Genomic DNA, 22,234 nt, shown 5'->3' on the forward strand with positions numbered 1-22,234 from the left:
TGCAGACCCCAGACAGGGGGGAAATCAGCCACCCAGGCACCCGTGCCCACGGCACAGCCACCACCCGCGGCTCTGCTTGCTCCGAGGGGCAAAACCAGACCCCGCTGCAGCCTCAGCTGCTCTCCTGGTGTGGCGGAGCTGGCACGCGGGGTACTCGGCCACCCTGCTGCCACCGGTGCAGCCACGGATGGCCCCCAGGGAGGCCAAAAAGGCCTGTCGAGCAAGGCCAGGGGTGCCACGGGTCAGCAAACGGGGGCTGCCAGGGCCCCACAGGCTGGCAGTGGCACGCAGGGAGCAGGGCTGGCAGCTGAGCCTCTTCCCTGCCCGTGGCTCATTAATCTGAGCAGAGGCCGAGGATCTCACGACAGGATTATTCTCTTCCTGGGAGCTGCGTGCCAGCTGCAGGGGATTAATGCTGGTGGTTATATAAAGGAGAGGGGGGCTAGAGCCTACTAGCGCTCAGGCTTGGACCCCAGCCCACCCTACACACACCCAGGGACCCGCACAGCAGAGCAGGCTGGGGACACCCCCAGCCTGCAGTGGACTAAGCAGCGCCAGCCCACACCCGGGATAACGAACAGCATCGATGCTTGGGATGCCCAGGACCGCAGCATCCTTCCCTGCCGCAGAGCTGGGGACGCCCTGCCCGGAGCTGGGGGGCATTTCTCAGCTCAGCGCTGGGGCAGACAGAGGGGCCTTGGGGCAGGGGAAGCTGCAGGAGCCTTGGTCACAGGATGGAGCTTGGGACCTCGGTGCTGGCAGCCACCAGGCAGTGACAGATGGTCCCACGCTCCAGGAGACAGCGCCTGCCACAGGGCTCCCTCCAGCTTGATCCAAATCCAAGCCGCGGCATGAGATTTTCGTGCTGATGGACTGCAGCAGGAATCCAGGGTGTAAAACCAGGTCATGGAGCCCCAGGCGGGGCGTAGGGACACGCTGGCCGAGCTCGGTTATCTAACTGCAGCCTCCCTCCATACGCTCCCTTCTCTGGTCCATCACTTGCCCGCAGCAGGACAGAACCAGCGCCTTGGGACAGAGCCCTGGCCAGCTCACCCATCAAAGCATCACCGGGACATCTGGCTCCCTCCAAATAAGGGGGAGTTCTGTCCGCAGCAAGTCACACGAAGGGCTGCGAAAAAAATCCCGAAGTCTTGCATAACCTCGGCTGCAACAACAAAAGCAGGGCACCATTTACAAACAATGCAAAAGAGGATTTATTGAAACCATTCTGGTTAGACCAAGTCCTGTAGGGCACAATTTGCAATAAGTTAAAGAACTAAACCAAACAGTCTTAGTGTTAAAAAACACACTAATACATAACACAGTGATATATGCCATCATCACCCATCTGAGTTATTGAATCAAGGCACAAAGTCATTCATTAAATACTGCAAAAAAATCCCAAACAATTACACAAGGAAATAAGCTGGAAAAAAGACTTGTTTTGTTACGAAGGTGCTGGTTTGGCACTGATGCGTTTAATTGAGCTGCCACAGGGAAATCTGCGTTTCCAAAGTGTCTGGAAACATTGATGGACAACTTAAACCCAGAAAAGCCCCCAAAGCCAAAAATCCAGCTCTCCTGAAGGAACGTTCAGTGTGCCTATGGGAAAGGTCAGGTCTGGGTAGGGAGCAGAGCAGGGAGTGCTGAAGAGTGTGGCTGTGGTGAGAATACGAGTCGGGCACTTTGCTCCCTGCCAGGCGAGTTTTGGTGGGATACAATCCACATCCAACCTGCAGGTCACAGTAGCGCGCAAGCCCCGGGCTCCCTCCACCACACAGCCAGCTCTACCCCAGCCAGCTAAAGCGCAGCCTGAACCTGGCCCTTGCAACCCGGGTTCTGCAGCGCTGCTGCAGCCCGTCATCCCTGCAGCGCCGCAACACTGGCGCGGGGACCTGGGGGGCTGCTGGGCTTCAGGTCTTTATCCTGCTGAGCAAAGAGGCAACCCAGACTAGGGGATACGACAGGGGAGCCTCCCTGCACCCCTAGCCTCCCTCAGAAAACAGCCTGGGGCAAGAGGGACAAAGGGGCAAACTCTGAGTCCAGCGATGGCTTTGAAGGAACATCCCTGGCTTCCTGCAGAGCCAGGACACCCCAGGACTGGGCTCCGTCAGCAGCGCAGCTCAGCAGAGGCCAGCAGCACTCATCCTACACTGCTCCCTGGCTGCCCAGGTACACATCACGGGGCAGAGGGAGTCAGGGCACCCTTCAGGCAACTACCAGGCCAGCTGGGAGCAGGCAGCGAGCGACCAGGCAGACCACTGATGCTGCAGCTTATTTTGCTGCAAGACTGGGAGGGCTGAAGCTGTGGCACGAGCCTCGGTGACACGAGCTGCCTGAGCCAGCAGCTGCCCTGCAGCAGGTTGAAGTTCAGTGGTTGCCACATAATAACTGATGCCCGACCCTACACAACCTGGCTTAAGTTTCTCCTCCTACAGTATTTCTACACACACCCTGATGTGAGACTAGGCAAGGGAGGGATGCACTGGTCAAACCCCTCCGGCACTGCAAAACTTGAGGGAGGTTATTTTTAGGGTGTGTGTTTTCTGTCTCACCAGCCAGACGGACACCCAGCAGCTATGACACTTGTGTGTCGGTGTGGCTAGTAAGGGGACTGCAGCTTTCAGGACTGAGTAGCCAATTCAACCCTTTTTCCAGGCTTTGCACCTTGTTTCTACAGTCCACACTGGCATCCACCGGGAGCAAGGCAAAGCAAACACACCGCGCTACAGACATTTCCAGGGGAGACACGACGTTCACACAGCGACCTGTCCCATTCCCTTGGGCTACCAGGCTGGACAGAGAGAACAGCACCCCAAGATCCTCAACCAGCACCACCTCAGTTCCAAGGGCAGGGAGGCAGCACAGAGCTCTCTGTGGAACTGTGCTGCAAAGAGAACCTGTGCTGTTTCCCCACGCGGCTCATGCCGTCTTTACAGCCTGCCCACGTCCTGGCAGAGCGGACAGTGCTTGGAGAAGGCTCTTCAGCAGCTGCAAGGGTGAATGAGTATTTGCAGGGCAGCTGGCATTGCCACTCGGGTACAGGGCTCCCTGGAGTAGCAAGCCAAGCTCCCAGGAAAGGTTAAAGTGCAATTCTACTCTGAAAAAATGCCCTAGAGCCTCTCTGGCACCTCAAAAGCAGCAGGAGAAGTGGTGTCCGTACCGGCAGGGACCAGCCAGCCTGGGCTCAGGGTGGTTTTCGTATCACCTAACAAACAGATTGGGGGCAGGGAGGAACACTGCTGCATAAATCAGGTAGGAGACCAGCTCCCTTTCTGTGTCATCAACGCTGCACAGCCTGGCTGGAAAGGAAGCAGCAGAGGAGACAGACACAGGTAGGCTTTTGACTGCAGAGCAGGGCACATGGGGCTGTTCTCAGGAGAAAAGGCCTTTTTCGAAGTAGAGTGACACTTTAACCTGTGCTCTGCTGGCCCAGGCGACACCTAACCGCATCATTGGCCATGGCTGGGTCGATCGCTACACACACCCTGCGGCCACCAAAACAGGGGCCCAAATCCAGGGGAGGGCAATCGCAAACCAGCCTGCAGCCAAGCACCTCTCCCACAGCCAGGAGAGCTGACTCAGAAAGCAAATCTAACACCACACATCGAAGCTCCACTTCTCACACAAGCACCCAAGAAATAATCAACTCCGGCTTTCCCAGTAAGCACGTGTTTTCCTCCAGACACAGGCTGAGTCAGCACAGTTCTGTGGGCACAGAAGGACTGAGGGGAAAGCCCTCTTCCCCGAGCTGACGACACTTCAGTGGTGGCCAAGCACTGAAGTTCCATCAGCTCTGAGGACAGATGCACTGGCAGCTGCCCCCACAGCCTGGGCACCCCCAGACACTGGGGCGCTTCCCCACCAGCCATGCTTTGGTTTGCAGATCAAGAAAGGCAGCTTCTCGTGTGAATCCACGACCTGGGTTTGCTAAGAGCATGGCTGCAGAGGAGAGGCAGCTTGGCGCCACGCGGCCCAGGCAGCCTCTCCCCCTCCCCCGGCAAGCTCACACTCGGCTGTGGAATCGCATCCTGTAGAGGCGGTCTCGGATGTACTGGTCAGTGTCCCCAGCCACCTGGCTCAGCCAGATCACCCTGCTCTCAGAGACATCCTCCTTCAGCTTACGCTTCATCAGAGACACTGACCCTGGATCCTTGCTGGGTTGAGGCCCCCTCAACAGCACGTAGCAGGCATGACGGCTCCGCTCAAACAGTGTGGCTGCAACGCAGAGCAGAGGGAAGAGCCCAGCTTAAGGTCTCTGTGTTCAGGCTGGCCACCAGACCCAACACCGCGCGCTCACGGAGTCCAGGAGGTACCAGAAGGCCAGCGTCCTCCTGCACCTCCTTGCTGGAGGGCTGGACGGAGAGGACTTACCGTTGAACGCAATTATTTGGTCTGTGTTATTGCGGAGCTCCAACAAGATGTTAGTGTAGGAAGGATGGAAAAGATACAGCTTCTGGAGAGGAGCTCTGGATCCCTGCAATCAACAGGACACTATCAGGACACGGACCCACACGTTATCCCAGAGACTAGTACGCCAGCACCAGGTTCAGCTATTACTCATGCCCAACAGAATATACCTGGTCAGGTACTTGTCCACGTCTGCACAACTCATCCTGCCTGATGCCACTAGGACTGGTATTGGGATTTTGCTTACTGCTAGGTGCTCTCCTCCCCACCCCAAGCTTCCTGCAAACAGCAGGCCTGCCCGCTAAAGGCAGGAGACAGATTTTTGCCTTAGGGCTGGTAGAGTTAGCAAGGAAAGCACAGGAAGCTCAGCTGGTGCTCGGGCATCCTCCAAGACACAACCTGTCACTAACACTGCCAGCCACTGCCCCAGAGGGCTCTGTTACGCAGCCGAGCTGTGCACCGAAGCTGCCAGAGACCGCCTTGGTGCAGAGTATTCACGTGGCTGAGGGAGATCGCTGCGTGCAGTACCGCTGCAGGAGGCTCCCGGTCAAACAGCAGCAACTTCACAGGTACCGAGCCAGCAGTGTCTCACCTCACTTACAGCACCACACCAAGGCACAGCACTGAGCAACCGAGTGACTTTGCTCATAGCACCCTTTTCTCTACGTAGTCAGGCTCAGGATGACAAAAGCTGCTGATGCCACTACCAGCTGCTAGCAGGAACCCTACTATGGACGTTGTGAAGACCCAGAGGTCTGCCTGCTCCTAGAAGACCAGACTGTTCATAGACCCCACACCCAGCGCAGGAGGCTGCAGTGTTAGCGGCACAGACAGATGCAAATGCACACACTGGGAGAAGGGGGTAGGTCCACCCAATTCTGGCCCAAAGTCAGGAGAACAGCAACCATTCGGCAGCACTACTCACCGTTTCGTTTCCTGGTGCCTGGTATTCACCCCAGATGAGGAAGGCGGACCGGTGATCAGCAGTAGAAAGTGTGGCTGGCCCTGGGCTCTCTGCTCTCGAGTTCAACTTCAGGTCCCACTGGACTCCTCCAGATCCACTCTCAACGATCATAACCTGGCAGGGAAGAAAGAAAAGGAACTCATACCAAAGAGATCTAACAAGCCATGAGAGAGAAGTCAAGTCAGCTGTCTCTACCCTACACTGTCTATGGGAACAAGTATCTGACACTTGCAAAGATGAGGAAATACTTGAAGCTGAGCATCACAGAGCTGTGAGACCTGGGGTAGGCCACATTAAAGTCACAAATTTTGCAGCTATTTCAAGAGGTTCAAAGCTCTGTCATTGAAGCCTCTTGCTGAGATGCGAATTAACATGCCTCAGCTGGCTTCAATAACCTGTTGAAAGAGATCGTTGCCCAGACTAAAGCTTCCAAAAATCAGCCAGAGGGAACACATCCCACCAGCTGTCCTCAACTCAACGCCTGCTTGAGCTGTGATATGCAGAAAAAAGGGGAGTTAAAAGGAAGAGATCTCAAACCTTCTTCCTGTTGGGTCCAATTTCACTCTCAAGGACAATACCAAGAACATCGGGTTTGTAGTAACCAAGCAGCGGCTCACTAAGGGAGAGAAAAAGAAGGGACAGATCATAGCACACCCTGATGGCTTGGGCATACCTTGTTCCTTCAGAGCAGCCTCTAACCTCCCACAGCTCCCCTGGTAAGAGACTCAACTGCTGCAGCATTATGTTAGCCTGGTGCTACTCCAACTCTGAGCCCAGCCCTAAGACAGCCATATCACAGCAGGCACAGCATGAAGAATCAAAGCTTTGGGCTCCTCCCTTCTGAAGCAGCACCTAACCTTTGCTAGCAGAGGACAGACAACACACTAAGCATGATCCAGATATATCACAGAGCAGGTTCCTGTATTTCAAATGAAGAAAAAACCAAATAGCACCTGCCAGGACACTGCTGTTGCTGGGAACCTGGAAATACCACATCCAACCCACACTGGTAACACTACCTCACAACGCGGGACACATTGAGGCTCCATAAAGTCTGAAGATTTTGTGCACTGATCAGTGTAGCCATCTCTGAGTTTATAACCAAGATGTTCTCCCGTGATCGCCCAGGAATTTTTGCCAGGTAACGGATGTCTCCAAAGCTGAACAAGGACAGAGAAATGATTACGCTTTCTAGCCTGTGGATGGTTTTGTTGTGTGGGTTTGGTTTTTCCCCTGCACAGTAAAGGCAAATTGGAAACCCCAGCCTGCTTTCCTTCTTTTGTGTGAAATCCTGACCAGGCCATCACCACCAGCCCTCTCCCCCAGCTTTGGATGTGCTCCTACTCCAACAGCCACACAGACAGGAAAGAATAAAGCTGAACCAGGCCATCCTGTCAGGAGGAGCAGTACCCTCCACCCCACCAGCACCCAAGACATAATCTCACACCTGAGAAGGGATAAGCGGTGCGTGGTGCGGTCAATGTTCTTCTCCCACTGAGGATCTTGCTCAAGGCTGGGAAGCTTAATTTCCACCCCAGTTGCCGCACTGTATAGATCTTTCAGGGAATATGCATAGAGAGCGTTTTCTGTGCAAAAAAAGCAAGAATGAGGGAAAAAAGTTATCCTGCCCTTGCTCTGAACTCTACAATTTTCCAGATCTGGCACATCAAATATATTTTTAGGGCTTGCATCATAGAGTTGTAGTGGTATTTTGAGACTCAAGCCTGCTTTTGAATGCTTTTAATATCTTATCTGTTCATAATCCCACTGTTCCACAGTAATCATTTGCTATAAATGACTATTTAAACCTTACATTCTCAACACTTTTCAAATAAAATTACTACCGTCTGTGACAAACCTTAGTTTAAGCAGAAGCCCCCCCCCCCTTCTCTTGCCCTTGAACAGTTCTTTTGCTAGGTGAAAGTATGACACAGCTTGTACAAGTGCAAAACACTCTTTCAGACAACTCTTTAGTAATCCTGATTGCAGTTACAATCCCTCTTTCAGACTGAATTCACTAACAGAACTGTACCTGTATAGAAAAGGAAGTAGGAGGAGTCATCCAGGTTCAGCCTGATATAGCGAGCGTTCCCATCCACATTCAGGCTTCCAGTGGATCCGATCTGTTTGCCATTTTTTCCTGAATGGATGAAGGTCTTAATCTACACAGGGAAGGGATTACAAACAAAAAAAAAAGGTTAAAGCTGCATCGTACTGTTACTGCTTCAACTTGAGTGTTTTCCAAAGCTTCTGAGCAGCTGGCACTGAACAGCAGCTGCACGGGAGCAGCATAGGCTCGGATGAGAAATCTCTCCCTGGTTTTGGAGGTGTGGGCACGAGTTAGATGATCCCTCTGCTGTGAACACTTTTGCAAGTTTGAACACCACTTCCAGCACAGTCACTGGTCCCGAGATTTTACTACCTCTGCCAACCACCTCCCTGCAGGACAGCAAAGACCAATTCAAGCCTACCAAGCAGTGACAACGATGGAGAGGACTACAAGGCAGAAACAAAGCAGCAAAATGATACAGGGGGAAACCTGACTTCACACTGTAGCTCTGCTAAATATTTGAAGTGCCTTAATCTACCCCTCCCTAAGGCTGACATGAGTCCAAGGGGATAAAAGTGCTGACAGGTTTCTTTATACTCTTTCTGCAGGGTAACAGAATCCACAAAAACATTTCACCCAAGAGAATAAAGGCTAAAATCAGGATCAGATTCAAACATCTGGGCAACAGTCATGGTCTGGGGAGAGCAATGCACACTAGGGAAGAGAGAAGCATCAGACTGAGAGGAACAGCCTCCATCAGAGATTCCAAGTAAGGCAGGAACCCTTCCCTCTTCCTTGAGGGGTAGGGGCTGGGGAAGAGAAGGAAATCTGCTGCTCTCAATCTGGAGAGTCTAGCAGGTGAATAAGGGATAGAGTTTGCGGGGGAGAATGAAGAACACGGCTGGAGAGCAACGCATCCACCAGCTGTTCCCAGCCTCCTGCACTGGGAGGAGACACATACTAGCTCTTGTAGATCAGCTTCACCTTCACTTGCAAGTGCTGGTTCAGCAGCTGCCCCGGGACAGCAACAGCCAAAGGTATTTACAGCGAGAGAGAATACACACCACCTTACTCACTGCCTTGCTCAATACCTCTGTGCGCTGCTACCGGTCATGTATCCTGAAAAACGTCATACTTCCCTGGACGTATTTGTGCTGAAGCTTGCAGCAGGTAGATTCCCAGAAGGTGCCACCTAAACCCTCTGCACAGAGACCCCTCCCCAGACTGCTCAAAGCTCTGCCATTTCAGGAAACAGCAGCATAATGTAACGTTCAACTTCAGCCCTTGTTAGCAACAAAGCTAATTTACTTAAGTTCTGAATCCCCCTTCTGACAAGACTGCCTTTTTCTAAGCTGCAAAGCTCCACTGAAGTTTCCTACATTTTGCATCATTTCTCAAAACAGAACGTACTTTTACTTAAGTTGACAGAGTGCTTGCCAAGTCCAGAGGGGGGAAGGGTTTTCATACCAAGATAGCTAGAGAGGTTAAATGGAAAACAAATCAAAAGGCAGTCTTGCAGAACAGAGACTGCACTCAAACGTTTTTGGCCACCTAATATTATTAAAAAAAAAAAAAGTCTTGAGATAACTGGGATAGCAAAAGCAAGGAGGAAAGAAAACAGAAGAGAAATGTAGGAGTCAGAGGGGATAGAATTTCTGATGACTCTGGCACCAACAATGCCTCGGGCAGCAAAACCCTATTTGCTTATGGAGGGCTCTGGTATGAGGACATGGAGCTCCCACTCCTCCCATCAGACCTGCAGGAAACGGTAACTTTTGAATGCTTTAAACAGGAGAGATTGCACGTGCAGATGATTCTAGACCACTCAATCATGGATGCAGACGTTTTAGTAGAAAACCACTTTTAGCTACATGACATTCCCCCTCTAACAAATGGGAAAAGCAATACTGGAATGGAGATAACGCAACTGGCAGCTATTTCACTAAATGAACCCAAGTCAGAATTAAGCAGCGCAGTGACACTAGGAAGAAAGCTGTGCAAACCAGACCACAGGCAGAGATATGAAAGGTATCAGAAAAGGGCAGTGGTGGTACAAAAGCACTGGCTGTCAGCTGTGCTTTGATCTAAAAGCCAAACCTGTCAGGGTTTGCTCACTTTCACTTCTCTAAGCAGAGTCCCAGAAAACTGCAAGCTCACCTCGCCTAGGCTCACTCCGCACACAGCCCAGGAACATGCAGTGAGGAGTGCAGACTGAAAAGGAGGAGGGATTCCTGGTCAGTTTTTTCTTTTCTTAACCCTAAAACTTGCATTGATTTGGGAGTACATCTCTGCAGGGTGGGAAAGAACCTATTCCAAACCCACAGAAATCAGAAAGGCCTCTGGACACTTCTTCTTAGAGTACAAGATCGAAATAAATAGCATTCCTGCCGTGCTCTGTGGTCCGGCCACTGGCTTTATCACAGCATCAGAGTGACATACCTTATCTCCTGTAGCAATAAAGATTATCAGGTCCTGAACTCCGTCACTATCCACATCTGGAATCACTGACACAGGAGTCAGCACAGTATAATTAGCTCCAAAGTCACTGGACTGTCTCCACTGAACTTCCCCTAGAAGACAGTTATTGGGAAACATTCACTAAAAACGCACTTAAGGCTGAAAGGCTTTTAATGCCCCTGCTCCTGGAAGTACTTGGCAGTAGCCAGCCATTTACAGCTCATCAGCTCCACAAACCACTCACATTTATGCTCATCATGGGGTACTTTGTTGCATTTCGAAAGAGTCCCAGTATCCACAATTTCAACTTAATTTGGAAATGATTCTAGCTGCCTGCACAAGTGCACCCAAATATCCTGGGCACAAAGAACAACTTGCTTTTCTTGTGCCTTAGGTTAACAAGCTTCCCAGCATGTTCATGGCACAGAGAATCCTTTTTTGTGATCTAAAACCTTGCTGCCATGTACTTTTTAAGGAAGACTTAAGTAACTAGCTAGGTGTTCAGAGGGAAAATGCTTACCCTCCCCTTTACACAGTATTGCACACAGCAATTATCATTTCAGGAATGCAAAGTAATCATCTGTTCTTTGTCAGGAAGGCAGCTGTACTGCAGACCAAGGAATTACTACCTGACACTGTCTGCGCAGCCTGTATTTCCAGTAGGATTCCTCCAAAGCTTTTACTGAAACATTGACAAAAATACTTGGATTTGTTACTATGACAACAGATGTGAAGTAGAGGAGTGTCCCTAGGAAATCATGGGAAGGCAAAGAATTTTACTCCCTGGAGAAAACAAGCAGGCAAAGGAAGGAGAGAATTTAATTTTTAAATAACTATATCCTGGCTTCAGCACAATCCAAAGCTACAACAGTAAGACCAGGCTGACAAAATTTGCATTTCAGTGCATAAGGTTCTGTTCTTTGCTGGTTAGACAGTGGATATAGTTTTGGAGAAAGCATCTTTCTTAAAAGAACAGCCTGACTTAACAGAAACAGGTAACAGTGAGACAGATTCAACACAAAGGACTTCAAAAGTTTCATGTTCTAACACAACCTCCAAAGAGCACAAACTGTGAAACCAGTCCCACCCTGCTCCATCAACAGAAGACGGGACTATCCTGTCCAACATCTGGAATGCTACGGAGCTTCCCTGGAGCCTGAGGTCACAGCAGAAGGAAGGCAACAGAAGCCAAGATGGAAATTAGACAAATGCCTAAACAGCAAATCTAACCTGGGTGAATGGGCTGGGGTTTTTTTGGGTTCAGAATGAACAATAAAATTAGGACTTAGGTGACAGTTCAGCTCTCACTTCAAGTAGCTGCAGAAGACACAGAGACTTCTCTCCCTGTCAGACATTCTCCAGGCTAGTGTTCTGGTTTATTCAGTGATTTCTCCTACAGAAGCAATTTCATACATCTGATCGTTGTAGGCCTCTTTCTGCCATAACCCTTAGGAGACCAGAACTACTCACAGGGCTCACAATGCAGGCTGCTGGAGGATAAGGTGGAGAGAGAAGGTGTAACAGAACACTTCCTCCCGTCCTCCTCCTCAAGACTCTGCTTCTGGCCCTTGCAGAGATGGAACACGCAGCCACACAGACTTTTGCTCTGACCTGGAACAGCTAATCTTAAGCTCTTGTGTCCCAGTTTGCTCGTAAGATAAACATGCAGGAATGTCAGATGCCCCACACAAACAGAAGCATGCGATCCTACACTCTCCTTATCGTTTGCTCAGGCCACTTCTGGCAATGAAGCAAACAAGACTTAACACAACTCAAATCTAGAGAAAAGCACTAACTTTATCAGCATTTAGAGATCGAAACCACATCAGACACTTTCAGATGACAATCTGCCTACCTCTCCTTCAGTCTTCCTATAGGCAGAGGCTAGACAGTCTGAGAGCCCCGGAATCTCACCAATCCTCACAATGATGAACCATTAGCAGCTAAAGATTGTTCTGGCTGCTGTTTTTAGCACAATGTGATGTAAGTCAAGACTTTGCCACTTCAAATACATTTAGCCTATTTAAATAGGCAGGTTTTCATCTCTTGCTTTTGATTTGTCTGTGGAATGTTTTTTTTACTGTATTGTTGCTGTGACCTGTGGCTTAGCCTGGTTCCTCCTCTCCGTGCTTGTGCTATTTCTTTATGGCTGTCTTTAGTTACATGCCTTTGGCTCAGCAACCACCTTTCTACACTTTGACCTGAAAGCAACTACTTCATTAATAGTCTATAAATAACTTATGCTAAAGCCTACCAATGAGGGAAACGGTGCTAACATATCTCTGTTGGTACAGAAGCTTCCCAGCTCTCTGTGTGTCTACACTTCCATCTACACTGGAAATTAAAAGCTATACTAGATTTTCCTCAGGTTTCTTAAGAGTTATACCTCTTGTTATTTCTCTCTCCCAGGTTTTGGAAAATACGGCGTGAGAGGTTCAATCCAGACACAGAGGACGGGATCCTAGGCATGTTTCCAAGGAAGAACACGCATTGTTCAGAACCTCTGAAACTGACTCCCAACAAAATGGAAATGTATTTCAGGCTTCGACACTGTGGAAGGTTCAAGGTGCAACAGATGATCACTGCCCTGTTCCCAGAGAAGTACAGGCATTCCTTACACGCACCTTGCGTTAGGCAAGATGATGATGAGGTTCTCCATCTACAGGTTCAGAAATGAAGGTGGCTTTCCAGGGGAACCAGGCAAAATCCTACACTACTGAAATAGGCCGGCGAGTACTTATCCTAAGCGTTCTCCTTGATTACTTTAAAATCATAAATCCCTAAAACTCCCACTCCTTTTGCTGCTGCAGGCACTCCTAGCACTCACATGCAAATGACTGAGAAACGTTGCAGGTACAGGTTTGTGCCCAGCCCCTGAGAGTATAAAGTAACACTCACAGCTCGTGACTCTTTCTCCCATTTCAAATGCTGTTGAAATATTGGTCTTACAATACAGCGGCTGGCACAAACCACCACAACAGAGTCCAGCCTTCGGAACACAGGCTGAGAGAACAGGCACTTCTCGACAGCCCAGCCAATGGCCCTGGCAAGGTTTTCAAGACAATAAATGCCCTGCACCCATTGTTCCAGCAAGTCGTGTCACGCTGGCAGCCTCAGCCTCCGAGGTCCGAAGGTCCCCAGGTGAGGAAAGCAGCAGCATGGTCCCCTGGATGGCAGCAGTACTCTGTGTGCCACTCACCTGTCTGCAGGTCAACTGCCGTAAGAGACACTGGCTTCCCCACGACCAGACAACCGGGGGCCTTGGCCCCCCCGAGCTGCTTGATGCCACACTCCATCCACTCCACTTCCTCGGCAGCGGGCCTCTCCCAGAGCGCTCTGCCGTTCGTGCCAGACACGGCAGCAACGAAGGCACATGGAGAAGACAGACCTGAAGAGAAGAGATGTCAGAGGGTGCACTAGCTACACCTACCTTTGCTGCTCCGCACGACCTGAGCTGGGGCTTACCCAGTTGCCCTCCTCACCCAGTTAACCCAGTTTTCACTCCCAGTCCCATGGCAGCCTTGCTAATTAGAGCTTAAAGAGAAAGAACAGCCCTCACTACAAGGCTTTCTGTTTCTGAATCAGCTACCTTCATCCAGGCAGGATCTGTTGAAGCTGCTGCTGCCATTGTTAGCTTTGAAAGCAAAGATGACATCTTGCACTCTGTCTTCGTTCACATCTTCCATAGCAAGAAACTGGTAGGCCACTAAAGAGATCACAAAAGAGATGACAAGCCAAGCACTGTTGGGGATTGCCTCAACCAACAGCAGAGCTAGCTGGAGCAAAACACAAATTCCTAGAGACCTACTCACTGCCTCCATCTCTGTACAGGGTAACAGCAGGACAAACTGGCTTTTGTGTTAAAAAAAGCTATCTACATGAGTACCAAGGACGGGAAGTCAGTGCCAAAGGATTTTTTCGAATTTGCTGTCCCCCAGAGGATTTGTCTGTTTTTATAGACAAGCAGCCAGAATTTGAACTATGTTCAACAAAGAACAACTCTGGTCTTGCTGTGGGGTTATTATTCCTGAAATATAAAAAAAAAACCAAACCCAAACCCCATGAAACCCAGCCTCAGATATTCCATCTTTCTCACTCTCAGGTAAAAGCAGCCTTCTTCAGCTCAGAGTAGCAGAACTTGGGATTTCTGCATTAACACACAGAAATCAGTCCCCGTTGGTGAGCAATATCTCTGCATCTACAGCACAACCAGCACACACCCACTGCACATAAGATTACAGAAAAGCTTTCACAGAAGCCAAGGCTGACCCACCAGGGAGCAGTAGCCAGGCTAAAACCCAACTAAAGCAACTACAAATTTGCGCAATTTATAAAAAAGCCAAGAGACAATTATTCTTCTCTGCTTTCTGTTAGCCATGGGGAAAAGTTAGAAAGTCACACTGACAGAGGTAAAACTGCCTAATTGTCTCCAAATGTCAGCTCAAACTTCAAGGGAACATTTTACAGACCAAACTTCAACAAAGATTTATTAGCAGATACCCTTCCCCATTTCTTTTTTCCAAATGAGGCCAGGCTGCTACCTTCTTAGTGCTTCAGAGCGGCATCTAATTTCCCCATTAGATCCTGTAAACACCTCCTGGAAGGCCACTCCAATTATGACGGGCCACTGCTTATCCAGGTCAGGTATTCACAGCTCTCACTCCCAAGGGCAGCATCCCTGCAGGCCTGGCTCTGGATCGCACTTAGGTAGAGGTCCACAACTCAAATTTGTGGCACATAAAGGTAAAGGACTGTTGGTAAGTATTTATTCTGCTGCAGCAAGCTCACCTGCATTATCGTAGTTTCGGAACCATGTTCTTTCTGAAACTGGCCTCTCTGGGCAAGGAATGATAAATGAGAAAGCAAACACAATTATCAGACACAGAAATAATGAGATGAAGAAGGCAGCAGTGCGCCACCGGGACAGCCGAGACAGTCGTGATGACTGCTTGCTGACAATTCTTCTCTCCACAGAGTTTTCATGGTTCTCTTGGGCTTTCACATCCTCAGTCTTCAGAGGGTGGATCTCAGCTTCTGAGTCTTTGTTATCCATCACAGCTTATTCATCAGTATTCAGACACCCTTCTCTCCCTTCAACTGCAACAATAGAAAGAGCAGTTAAAAGAGATTTTGGAATATATAAACAACCCAACAAAAACTACCTGATATTCACACTGGAAACATTTAATGGGAGCTGAGCAAATCAGTCGGATACAAAGTGCTGTTGGTACCAGAGGTCTCCCACAGGGAGTGATGGGAAGAGACCATGAGATGCAGGAACAACACTGTTTCTTCTTCAGACCAGGAAGTCAGCTCTGCTAGACCCGGACAAAGATGGGTGCAGCCTCTATGTGGAAATGACTGACTGGTCTATAGGTCTCCCTTAAGAAAAACACAGCAAAAGCTCCTTTTGCTGCAAAGACTTCTTGTCACCTCCCATGTACGTCGTTCTGACTCCCGGCTGGAGAGGTGAAAGGAAACACTCATGACCTTTACATCCCAAAATAAGGCTGTTCCCTGCTGTAATGAGCACCTGAGCTTCCCCAGGAGACAAATGCCAGCATATTCTGTATAGGAACAAACCAACGCTATTCAACACCTTCTCAGATGAGAAACCACTTGGTAAGTTTAGCAACCCAGCCCTGCAGAAGGCAAGAGAGTGATTACTTCCCCCCGCTCCCCTGAGGAAAAGGCATAAGTTGAGACTAAAATCAGGCAGATTTTATTTCATCAGAATGGAAGAAGAGTTAACAACAGCTGTTTTATCTTCTCCCGCTATAAAACACAATCCTGAGCTGCAGTAACAGAGAGGTTCTGTGCTAATTTGTTATAAAAAGGGGGGGGGGGGGGGGGGGAAGAAAAATAAAAAGCCCTGGTCAGTTACAGAGGCTGTAACTCATTACTCACAACAACAATAAAAATCAATGTTATATATAGTTTCTCTGATAGTGCTTCTTTAAAAAATACAGCGGAAGGGAAGAAATAAATAACAACACATTCCAGTAGCCTTGGAAAAAGCTGCATGACAGTGTCATAAAAAGTTATATCAGAGCAAATAAACATGACAACCGAGCCAATTTTCCATGACTGTGCCCCAGCAGTCACGTGCCTGGATTGTCCGTTGGAGCAATGTACTTCCCCAGCAGAAAATAGCTTAAACTCAGCACCGACACACAACGCAGGGAGCTTGGGCTTTCAGCTCCAACAACAATGGGGCTCGTTACCTCTTACGTTTCATGCCCAAGTTCATTTACAGGTTTCAAAGAAACACAAGGTGAGAGGAGGCCAGGCTCCTTCAGGGAGCTGCAGCTTGACTGGGGGTTTCACCTCCCTGGATTGTCTGTCCCACCACAGGGAAGAGCTGCAGAGGCCTCTTCTCTTCTGGGTACAAATCACAGCAGGGACAGACCTAGAGCAAGGCAGGGGCTGAGCATGTGCGGTGATCGGGACAGCCTGGCACGCTACTGTCAATCCCCAGCTAATCTGAGCACCTGCTGGACTTGTAAGGCTGGAGTTAGGAAGCACATACTCCAGCCGGAGCACTCTGGCATTTATTCTACAACGGCACATCGAGTACAAGATCTTGCTGCAGACAATTTAATTCAAGCTGCACAAGCCCATGCGAATGCAATTAAATCAATAATGCAGAAGTTGTATCTTATTCCAAAGATCTCACTCCAAAGACCTCATCCGCCCCTCACATCAGTCTACCAGCAACAGCAGAGGCACCTTCACGAGGCCGGCTGTTGCCAGACTGGCCGCAGGCGCCTGACAAAGGTAGGAAGGCTCCATACGGAAAGGGGAAGAAAAGAGTCTCGTGCATTCAGCCTTCCTCCTGATCTGGCCGTCGTGCTGGTGAGCCGAGCACCGCTCCGTTACTGGAGCCGGGCGAGCACCAGACCTTCAGCAGGTTCAAGGTACAAGGCTCCAGGCACAGGCTGAGCAAATGATTAACTGCGGCAGAGCAACCACCGCTGCAGAGATGGGGGACGATGGCAGGAATGGGTTACGTGACCTCCCTTGCGGTGAGACAGATGGTGCATGTGTCTCTGGCATGCCTGTCTCCAGCAGCAGGGAGAGGTGCATCTTCTTAAATACTGTTGTAGCCAGTGTCTGTGGCACGGGCTACAACAGGGCTCCAGCACAACCCCACCAGCCTCCCCAGCAGAGCCTTCCACAGTCCCCCAGTACGGAGCCAGGAGCCCTCCAGGGCACAGCCGAGTGTTTCCAGCACCTATGAGACTTCCTGAGAAGGAAAAAACCAGGCTTCTCCTCAAAAAGTCCGAAAGGGACACTAACCCTCTACGGAAGGCGTATTTTTATGACTCACTATAAATCACACCACTGTCATCTAGATTGGGATGAGAACAATAAAAAAAGTGGTAATTATCCTGACAACCCCAGCAATTCCCCTTCTTTTGCAGCAATGACCCTCGGAGTCACCAATTACAAAGAGCCCTCAATGTCTTTGGAGCAATTCTTTCTCTTTTCTTTCAGGGTTTGAATAATGCCCTTTGCACCCCTGCCAGAGCAGAGACAGTGCCAGAACAACGACCACAGAGGTCAACGGCAAACACTCAAACAATGCAGGAAATCCCATCGCCCGCAGTTGCCAAAGTACATGCTGGCAGCATGTGAAATGGTCTGAGCTCCGAACAACAAAGAAGTCTGGTAATCAGTTTAATTGAAGACAAGCAGAAAATGATAGTGTGCATTTCAGATTATTTTACTGTCCTCTAGCAGCCGGCATTTTGTCTCCTGCTGGTAGAGGACACAAAATAATTCACTGGAAAATTTACGCATCCAGGCACCTTGCAAGGAAATACACAGTGACAGGATCCTGTGCTGCTGCATTATTAACACAGGCTGCATGCACTGTATCTCGTAGCTAGCACTGTCTCTCCACTTGAAGATGGGATGCCTCCCCATGAAAAAACATGGGAGAGACTTCATAGAAAATTAGATAATTAGAAACCGCATGCAACAGACCCAAACTGAACCCACACAGCTCAAGGAGCTGCACTACAGCCAGGATCTGCATCTCATACGACATGAATTGCTGGTGTGTGCACTTCCATCACTCCCCAAGCTTTAAAAGCTACTCACCTCCAGCAACAGGAAGAGCTAGGAGCAGTCCCTGAAGAAAGCCAAGGAGGAACAAATACCCTTTCCTGTCCCACAGTAACAATGCTGTCCTCAGGACAAAACCAGCTTCACTCACCTTCATGGGGGACTGTTTTCCCTCTTCTCCTAAAGCTACACTACAGCACAGATTTACAAATCTGATCTGGATCAAACCAGTGAAACCTGTGCAGCAAGTGGTTAGTGCCAAGCCACAGCTAAATCCAAGAGACAAACTACCATTACCAGCCAGCCAGAACTGCCCGACAAGCACAGAGAACCACATCCAGTCAGACGTATGAAGACTGGTGATAGAAACCATTTAAGTACTGGTGTGATGGAAGGTTTAACTCATTTTCCACCCATAAAATACCAAACCACAGCATTTGTAATCTGACCAGGCACCAGTTCTTCCTGGAAAACTTCCAGCAACATATTGTAACTTGGATTTGATGATCAACATGTTTATATCTCTCACAGATTGAAGAAAACAGATTCTAACTGGCCATTTTAGGAACCCAAATCCAGCATTTGGCTATTTTGGTTCTTTTTGTTTGTTTGTTTAAGCACCTTAAAGATTTCCTTCCTGTCAGCCAGAAACTGTTGAAGTCCCAGATTGCCATCAATAATGACAAGACAGCTTCCAAGTCTTGCTCTGAGTAAGAGGCAATGTCCCTTTCACGGCTGCCTTCCACCAGCAGAGTGCTCAGTTTTGATCCCATGTGTGGCATGGCACTGCAGCAAACCCGCCGGGCAGTCACCTGCTGCAACATTAAGACATTATTGGGTCATTTTTTCCCTGTTCTGCAGCCCCACTTAGATCAGGGTCCACGCTTAAGGAAATAAACATACATTTTCCCTGAAATAAGATTTTCCTTTCCAAATACACTCAGGCTGCACAAGCTTACGGTTTTGCTGGGTCATCTGCAGCTCACAACTCTTTCTTGATATAAAGTCACAGCCACAGGCTAGTGGGGAGAATTGCCTCGAGGAGATCATCCCCTTCTGACACCAGGGTAGCTCTGCTCCTGCTTGTGCCCCTACGACCTTTGTAAGGACGTGATTTGTAACCCAGACCATACCAAAGACAAGGCAGGCAACCAGCTCAGGGAAACACTCGCATTCTGCTTCTACAGCTGTCCTTTCCCCTCCCCTCCCTCTTGCTATTTTGCCTCTGTTAACACATATCTCTTCAAAACATCAGGTTCTTCTTAAATGACACTTAACTCTCTGGTGCAGGCACAACAGGTGCCACAGAGCATTCACAGCAAGTGAACTAGAAACTCCTCCAGAGCACAACCAAATGTCACCTTAGAATGTGATACATCTGTCATTTGTAGGAGAAAATTCCTCTTTTCCAGGAATCTTCTTTTACAGTCAGGGGTTCAAGCAGAGAAACTCGATCTGTTTAGTGAAGAGCAAAACACAATTCAGGACTTCTTCCAAGAGAGCAATGGGAAGAGCAAAAATCTTAAGATAAAGGACAGCATTCAAGCTGCAAAGCTGTGTGGAACTGATTATAGGTTAGGCCTGTAATAACAAGTGAGCAGCAAAAACACATGGCATTTATCATCCCAGAAGTTACAAGCTTCGCTGGACCCAAGCCACTCACCCTTACTGACGGACGTCAGAGATGTCCCTGCCTCATCCACAGGGCTCCCCTGCTTGTGTCAGAAGCACAGCAACTCCTCTGCACTGCCAGAGATCTAACACCACAGGGGCTCTGGAGAGACCTCAGTGCATGAAAACCCTTTAGAAGAGGCTGTGGTCATTTCACATACGTCTATCAAAAAGAAAAAAAGTACATTTTTATAAGTGGAGCACTTGTTCCACAGGTCACAAACTCCGTGCTGCCTGCTGGATCCTTCCTGCACAGCCTAGTGAGGTCTACGGCAGCATGAAACAATGGCCTTCCTCCAGCTGCTGTTGTCCTTGGCAGCCACCTCCAAGAGAAAATTCTTTTCTCCCACCCAGAAATGGAATTTTTCTTTTTCTCTCTTACATGCATACATGGAGGAAAGCGCATTCACAGGCCATTCCACCCAATCACCCAACATCCAGCCCTGCAGAGCCTCACAGCTCCCACCGTGCCCAGGCAGCTCCTCGAACAGGGCCCAGCTCTGCCCTGGCACTGAGGAAGGCTGGCTCCAGTCACACCAAGTCATCCCTCCACTGCAGGGCAGGCTGCCCCTCTGACTCCCAGCAGTTACGTGAGAGGTTTTTGCCTTCCAAAAGAAGAAAAAAAGGGTGGAAGTGAGATAGGAATTTAGCACATTAAATCATTTTACTTTCTGCAGGAACGGCTCCGATTCGTGCCTGCAGACAAGGCTTACGGCCCACTGAAGGAAAGAGAAATGTGAATTTGAATGGTCTCCAGGAAGAGTGCTGAAGGCTGTGAGCTAAGCTCTACGGAGGTGAGGGACTTCTTGTATTTCTATTTGATTGAAACACAGACCCATACTCGCAAGTGCCGTGTAAGCATCTCCCCAGGACTCCTACGCAGCCTGCCAGCCACACGGGCTAAACCAGCTCAGATCAAACGGAGTGCACAAGCGGCAAGCTACCTCGGCAGAGCCCCAGGCTTTTGCAAAACGGATAAAATTATTTCCCAGGCTTCTTGATTTGGTTTTGTGCAACTTCTCTAGCTGCTTAAAAGGGACAGCAACCCCCCGCGAACACAGGGCCAGGCACCAGGGCTGGGGGAAGGCAGCGGCGAGCGTGGAAGGGCCAGGGTGTTTCAGGCCCGAGCAGCGCTGCTGCCCAGCCGGGGCCAGCGTGGGGCCAGCCCCGCCGGCTCCACCGGCCCGTTCCTTCTGCCAGCTCCGAGCTGCCGCTCGGGCACCGCCTGGCTCCCGCGGCGGAGCGGCCGGTGCCCGGGCAGCGGGAGCCGGGTCCCTTCCCCGAGAGCCACCCCCGCAGTGCCGGAGCCCGCGGAAGGAGCGGCCCGCAGCCGGGCCCAGGTCCTGGGGCCGCACCGGCGGGGCAGGCCAGCAGCTCGCCCCGTTCCCCGGCTGCAGCCCAGCCTCCCCCCGCCACCACGGGGCGCCGGTTGCGGCGCGTCCCGGCCGGCCCGACCCCACCCCCGGCCCGCTCCGCACTCACCGCCGCCACTTCCGCCTCCATCCCCCGCCGCCCACCTGCCGGAAGTGACGCATCACGCAGGTGATCGCTTCCGCCCCGCCGCCGCGCCTGCGCAGTGAGGCGGGCGGCGCGTCCCGGTAGCGGCGGTGCGGGCGGGGAACCCGCAAGAACAAGGCCGGCCAGCACTGGGAGCCACAAACACAGATCTTTAATGCGATCAGACCGCGAGAGAACAGCACAGTCACGTACAGGCATCCCGAGAGCGCGCCCGCCGCCCCCCGGGCCCGCCCCGCCGCCCCCGGGCCCCGCTCTCCCCGCACCCGACACGGAGGTTACAAAAACAATACGTGAAACCGCGGAATTAGTTGTAAAAACGGACAGGGAAGGGGGTCGCATGCACTAAGGACTAACACCGAGGGACCGCCGGGACGGCCGCAGGGAAACCCACACCGTTAAGCAGCGTTACCGGAGCCTGGAAGGGAAAAAACACCCGGCGGACCCCCCCTCACCGGGCACAGGGCCCCCCCCAGCATCTACAGCCGCTGTCCTGCCCCGCCGACTGGCAGCGTCAGGAGGGAAGCTGTCTCCATCGGGATCACCGGCCTGGCCGAGCCCACGGGCAGCCGCCAGGCTCGGGCCCCGCCAGCACCCAGCTGGGTGGGCGGCAAGTGCTTTACTCACACAATTCTCACAAAATACCGATCCTCGGGGTCTCAACTGTGGCTGGCACAGCAAGGCGGCCTTCCTCCCCTAGTGTAAAATAAACCTAGTTACAAATAAGCTAGTTACAATATGCAAATTCCTCCCACAGCATTAGGACACAGCTGGCGCCTCGGTCCCAGGAGAAGCGAAGCAGTGCACACCAACACGGCGACTCCTCTCCTCGCCCTGCCCCTGGAGCTCGCGCCATCCCATCACCTCTGCCACTTGGCCACGTTCTGCCTGACTGGCCTTGAAAAACATACACCAATGCTTTTTTTTTTTTTTCTTTTTCCCCAAGTCAGAAAACTCCACGGAGGAAGCTCTGACGCCGGAGTGCACAATAAATAGGCAGACTAGCTGTGGCCATACTCCTCTCTAGAAGAAATGCGTCCAGATTTTCCGCTGTTTTGTTTTCACCCAATATCTGATCTGTAAAGGTACTAAAACCA

At 50.5% G+C, this 22,234-nt stretch overlaps 1 protein-coding gene across 3 annotated transcripts; it reads right to left on the minus strand.

Moving 5' to 3' along the window:
* Positions 1 to 1,196: 1,196 nt before the first annotated feature.
* On the minus strand, positions 1,197 to 21,184 carry FAM234A (family with sequence similarity 234 member A). 3 transcript variants are annotated; one of them, XM_040592638.1, is made up of 14 exons: positions 21,105 to 21,175; positions 19,615 to 19,785; positions 19,313 to 19,406; positions 14,670 to 14,978; positions 13,471 to 13,587; positions 13,081 to 13,269; positions 9,864 to 9,994; positions 7,407 to 7,536; positions 6,822 to 6,960; positions 6,394 to 6,534; positions 5,912 to 5,990; positions 5,336 to 5,488; positions 4,375 to 4,477; positions 1,197 to 4,218 (listed from the first exon to the last, which is right to left on the minus strand). In XM_040592638.1, exons 4-14 carry the CDS (start codon positions 14,932 to 14,934, stop codon positions 4,007 to 4,009), a joined length of 1,659 nt encoding a protein of 552 aa, XP_040448572.1. In that variant the 5' UTR covers positions 14,935 to 14,978; positions 19,313 to 19,406; positions 19,615 to 19,785; positions 21,105 to 21,175; the 3' UTR covers positions 1,197 to 4,006. The 3 variants fall into 3 exon arrangements, with proteins under 3 accessions (XP_040448572.1, XP_040448573.1, XP_040448574.1); XM_040592639.1 differs by lacking the exon at positions 19,313 to 19,406; XM_040592640.1 differs by lacking the exons at positions 19,313 to 19,406; positions 19,615 to 19,785 and having other exon boundaries at positions 21,105 to 21,184.
* Between the last annotated feature and the right edge of the window lie 1,050 nt (positions 21,185 to 22,234).

The sequence above is a fragment of the Falco naumanni genome, chromosome 4 (assembly GCF_017639655.2).
Source record: "Falco naumanni isolate bFalNau1 chromosome 4, bFalNau1.pat, whole genome shotgun sequence".
Classification (NCBI taxonomy): Eukaryota; Metazoa; Chordata; class Aves; order Falconiformes; family Falconidae; genus Falco; species Falco naumanni.